The 4,952-nt window shown below is 44.6% G+C and overlaps 1 protein-coding gene across 14 annotated transcripts in view; it reads right to left on the bottom strand.

Annotated features, from left to right (window-relative positions):
* Window positions 1-4,952, bottom strand: part of MYO9B (myosin IXB) — a 116,695-nt gene that overhangs the window by 49,905 nt on the left and 61,838 nt on the right. For all 14 annotated transcript variants that reach the window (XM_023517144.1, XM_023517133.1, XM_023517136.1 and 11 more), the window contains 3 exons: window positions 1,886-1,948; window positions 1,297-1,396; window positions 960-1,060 (listed from right to left, as the gene is read on the bottom strand). In XM_023517144.1, coding sequence (XP_023372912.1) covers window positions 960-1,060; window positions 1,297-1,396; window positions 1,886-1,948 — 264 coding nt within the window. The remainder of the gene's footprint in view (window positions 1-959; window positions 1,061-1,296; window positions 1,397-1,885; window positions 1,949-4,952) is intronic.

The following is a 4,952-nucleotide window of genomic DNA, read 5'->3' as shown; positions in this document are numbered from 1 at the left end:
CCCGCCACCTTAGGTGTACGTGGCTGGCGCCTTAGCCGGTTGAGCTATAGGCGCAGAGCCGCCTAGAATATTTTTAAAGTTTTAGTCGAGAAGTGTTGCCCGGGTTGGTCTCAAATTCCTGGCCTCAAGTGATCCTCCCACCTTGGCCTCCCAAAGTGCTGGGATTATAGGTGTGTGTCACTGTGACTGGTCAAATCTGTGAAGCTAATGGTTGTGAAATTGTATGTACCTGTATCTGAACGGTGACTGTCTATGTTGCCTAAGGTGGAGTGCAGTGGCTGTTCACAGGCATTATCATAGCACATTGGAGCCTTGAACTCCTGGCCTCCTTATGAGGATCCTCCTATCTTGACCTCCTAAGTAGCTGGGACTACAGGTGTGCACCACCATGTCCAATTAATTGTTCTATATATTTTTGAGAGACAGTATCTTGCTCTTAGGTTAGGCTAATTTTGAACTCCTGACCTCAAATAATTCTCCTTCCTTGGCCTCCTAAAATGCTAGGATGACAGGTGTAAGCCAGTACACCCAGCCTGCCTTAATCATTTTTTAAGTGTACAGTTCAGTAGCATTAAGTATATTCATATCAGTTTTGAATGGCATCTCCTAATGATTAATGGCTTGAGTTGCTTTTTACTGTTTTGTTTCAATTTTCCCCCAAGAGATAGGGCCTCACTGTGTCACCCGGGCTGAAGTGCAATGATACAATCCTAACTCACTGCATTTGAAGTTCTGGGCTCCTACAACCCTCCTGTCCTAGCTTTCTGAGCAACTGGGACTATAGGCGTGGGCTACCATACTGGGTCATGTGCTCATTGTTGCTTATCCTTAAGATGGCTCTATTCTGGGTCTGCCCATTTTTTCCTGGCTTAGGAGTCAGATCTTAATAGTGACCAGGAAGAGCCAAAGGCGCCCCCTGTAGGTCATGGCAGAATGGTGGCCTGGGCCTGCCTACTTACTGCTTCTTGGTGGCAGGGAGGAAGCCCACCATCTCCATAGCCAGCTTGAGTCTTTCAAAGTCATGTTTTAGGTCTTCCCCATCTTCTATCTTCAAGTTATGCTGAAAAACAAAGGCGCTGGCACTCTGGACATTTCTGGGATGGCCAGGGTGGCATGTGAGAGTGACTTTGGTTGGAAGTGACGGGCCAGGGCTGAGGACTGTGGGAATGAATGGGCTCCTTTATGCCACTTCCCTGGAGCCAGTCTGGGGCCAAGGCAGACAGCCTCTGACTTCCCGGCTGTGAGCATAAACAGCTCGTGGCAGGGAACAGAGGTGGTGTTTGTGGGACTGTTTACCTGGTTGAGGTAGAAATAATCTTCAGGCTGCTTGAGCTGAAATTCTTGGCGCTCTTCCTCGCTGACACCAAGTAACAAATAATAAAACACATGGTAGTTCCTGTGGGTCAAAATTAGGAGGAAAAAAGTCGTCTTTGGAGGCCAGGCCATAGGTACTTTTTAAACCACTACTAATATTGCTTTTGAGACCACACAAGGGAGGAAAAAGCACTTTAAATACATATACATTTACAAACATTAAGTTGATTCTTATTATGTCTTTAAAAAAATCAAACTTCTCAAGTGAATAGGTGGAAGGTAAGTGAATTTAGGTCTCATCTGTCAAGTAGAAATGTTTTTCCAATCCAAACACATTTGGGGCAGATATCTGAACACCTACTGAGGGTAAAAACCTCAGCAGGCTTTGGGAAGAAGCACAAACAAACAGGTATGGAGAAGGTGCGGGCACAAGCTCAAGGTCACAGGAACAGCTCCCCTCCTTGAGAGAGCCTCCACAGCTTCCCCTGAAGTTTCTTGAACCTTAGAACATCTGTTTCTCCATTTCATGGGAACAAACATGGACACAGTGGGCATTCAAACATCTTCCTACCTCTCATCCTTCTCCTGAGAGACCAGGCGAGACTTTTCAAGAAGATATTTTTCAACAACAGCTCTGTCATTAAAAGAAAAAAAAGAAGAAGAGATAAAATGCTACATTTTATTATGTTAACATTGTTTTCTTGAACTGTTTTTGTTTTTTTCTTTTTGAGACAGGGTCTCACTCTCTTGCCCTGAGCTAGAGTGTGCTGGCGTCACCAGAGTTCACTGTAGCCTCACATTCCTGGGCTTTAAGTCATCCTCCTGCCTTAGCCTCCTAAGTAGCAAGGACTACAGAGGTGTGCGTCACCTCACCTGGCTGTTTCAATTTTTGTAGAGATAGGGGTCTCACTGTGTTGCTGGTCTCAAACTTCTGGTCTCAGCAATCCTCCTACCTTGGCCTCTCAAAGTGCTGGGACTATAGGCCTGAGCTACCACGTCCAGTGTTTAGAATTGTGTTTTGTATACTATTTAGTATGATGATATGGTCATCTACAAATTAACTTCTTTTGGTATAATTTAAATATTAATACATAGTGTGTAAATGTAGCCATCCTAAATGTCACCTTGCCCTTTGACGACAATCTATAAAAATAAGAACCCTGGGCTGGCTACTTTTGCTCCCCAGACCAGATCCAGACTGATGGATGGACACAAAAGCCTGAAATGACACCATGTGAGACCCACCCTAGGTGAACGGAGATAGGAGTGACTGTACCCATTGATCACAGATAATACAAGAAGGTTGTCCCCAATCCTACCATCTCCCCAGCCTTTAAATGTTTCTCTAATTAAAATAATTTTCTTTCCCTGAATAGGAACATCATATGTTATCAGGGTACATTTGCCACAAGTAAGAAACTGTTATCAGCCAGGCATAGTGGCTCAGGCCTGTAATCTCAGTTATTTGGAGGCTGATGTGGGAGGAACACTGGAGCCCAGAAGTTTGAGGCCATAGTGAGCTATGATCGGAGTCACCATACTCCAGCCTGGGCAACAGAGACTTTATTGCCAAACAAACAAACAAACAAACAAAGCTAAGCCCTCCAGGCCTTCCACCAATGATGGGCCCACTCTTGGCCAAGGGTATTTGAGAAAAATCTTAAATACTCTATTTCCAGCTCTGACCAGATGGGAGGTCAGATACAACTCATTATACTCCCACCCTTTTGTGGTTCAGAGGTGACCAGTATTGATATTAAAACAGAGATTGGCTCGGCGCCTATAGCTCAACCGGCTGAGGCGCCAGCCATGTACACCTAAGGTGGTGGGTTCGAATCCCCAGCCTGCACCCGCCAAAACAACAATGACGGCTGCAACCAAAAAAAATAGCCAGGCGTTGTGGCGGGCGCCTGTAGTCCCAGCTACTTGGGAGGTTGAGGCAGGAGACTCGCTTGAGCCCAGGAGTTGGAGGTTGCTGTGAGCTGTAATGCCACGGCACTCTACCTAGGGGAACAGTTTGAGGCTCTGTCTCAAAAAAAACAAAAAAACCCCCCAAAAAACCCAGAGATTATGAGACTGACAAGATGGACTCGTTATGGCATTAGACACCAAATTAAAAACAGAACTTAAGGTCGTGCCAGATAAGGACTAAGTCATGTACCCCTATACTTAGAGAATAAACTATGTTCTAACTGCCACAAGGTTTTTCTTTTTCTCTAGCAGCTAACAAGCACTGGCCTGGAGATATGCAATACTGAAACAATTGTAGCACATCCAACACCAGATGCTGATTAACTGACCCCACTCCTTCCTTTCACAAGCCATAAATATAGCTACTATTGGACAAGAGACTGTTTTTGTTTGTTTGTTTTTTTGTTTAGAGACAGCGTCTCATTTTGTTGCCCATGGTAGAGTGCCGTGTTGTTACAGCTCACAGCAACCTCCAACTCCTGGGCTTAGGCGATTCTCTTGCCTCAGCCTCCCAAGTAGCTGGGACTACAGGCCCCCTCCACAACGCCTGGCTATTTTTTGTTGCAGTTTGGCTGGGGCTTGAACCCGCCACCCTCGGTATATGGGGGCCGGTACTCTACTCACTGAGCCACAGGCTGTTTTTAATAACTTTTTCCTGATAAGAGACCACCAACATGAACTGGTTCTGGCTAGTTTACAGAAGTGGACCACGGAGTGCCTTCATGTTCCTGCTTTACCTTTTGATGTATAGGGCTTAACTGTTAAATAATTTTTTTTCTTTCTTTTTTGAGATAGTCTCACTTTGGCGTCCTGACTAGAGTGCCCTGGCATTACAGTTTACAGCAACGTCAAGTTCTTGGGCTCAAATGATCCTCTTGCCTCAGTTTTTCTATGTTTTTACTGGACAGGCTCTTGATACTGTTCATGCTGGTCTCTACCTCCCCAGCTCAAGCAATCCACCCACCTGGGACTCCCAAAGTGCTTGGATTATAGATGTGAGCCACTGTGCCTGGCCTAACTGCCACATAATTAAACATTAAGTCTTTCTTCCAAAGCGATAATGGGTCATATGGAACATGCATGTTTGTTCAATGTGCATGTGAAAACCCCTTTCATGAATATTTATAGTTCTTACTATAATCGATTGAATATGCATACTTCGCCAGCCTATTCAGCTTAAATCCTTGTTCTGTGCTCCCTTCCCTTGAAGTGTCTCTGTTGCAGGTCTTCCCAGTCTTTCAAGATGGGAAATTTGATCTCCTAATTTACAGATCTCGTGATTTTCAGTTGATAGTAGCATGAATCAGTGTTTCATTCTATTTTACGGCTGAGTAATATTCTAAGCTGTGGATGGACCACATTTTTGTCCATCTATTCAGTTGTTTGTGGGCCTTAGGATTATTTCCAGATTTTAGCTAGCTTGAATAATTCTGCTGTGGATATTTGTGTAATAAATCTTTGTGAGGATGTATGTTTCTACTTTTCCTGGGTTAATACCTAGAAGTAGAATTGCTGGGTCATAGGGTAATTCTATGTTCAGCTTTTTTAATTTTTTAATTTTGAGACAGAGCTTCAAGCTGTCACCCTGGGTAGAGTGCTGTGGCATCACAGCTCACAGCAACTTCCAACACCTGGGCTCAAGTGAGTCTCCTGCCTCTGCCTCCCAA

This window comes from Otolemur garnettii, unplaced genomic scaffold (assembly GCF_000181295.1).
Source record: "Otolemur garnettii isolate 467f Iridium unplaced genomic scaffold, OtoGar3 scaffold00105, whole genome shotgun sequence".
In the NCBI taxonomy this organism is placed as follows: Eukaryota; Metazoa; Chordata; class Mammalia; order Primates; family Galagidae; genus Otolemur; species Otolemur garnettii.
This window is presented reverse-complemented; position numbering and strand designations above follow the sequence as displayed.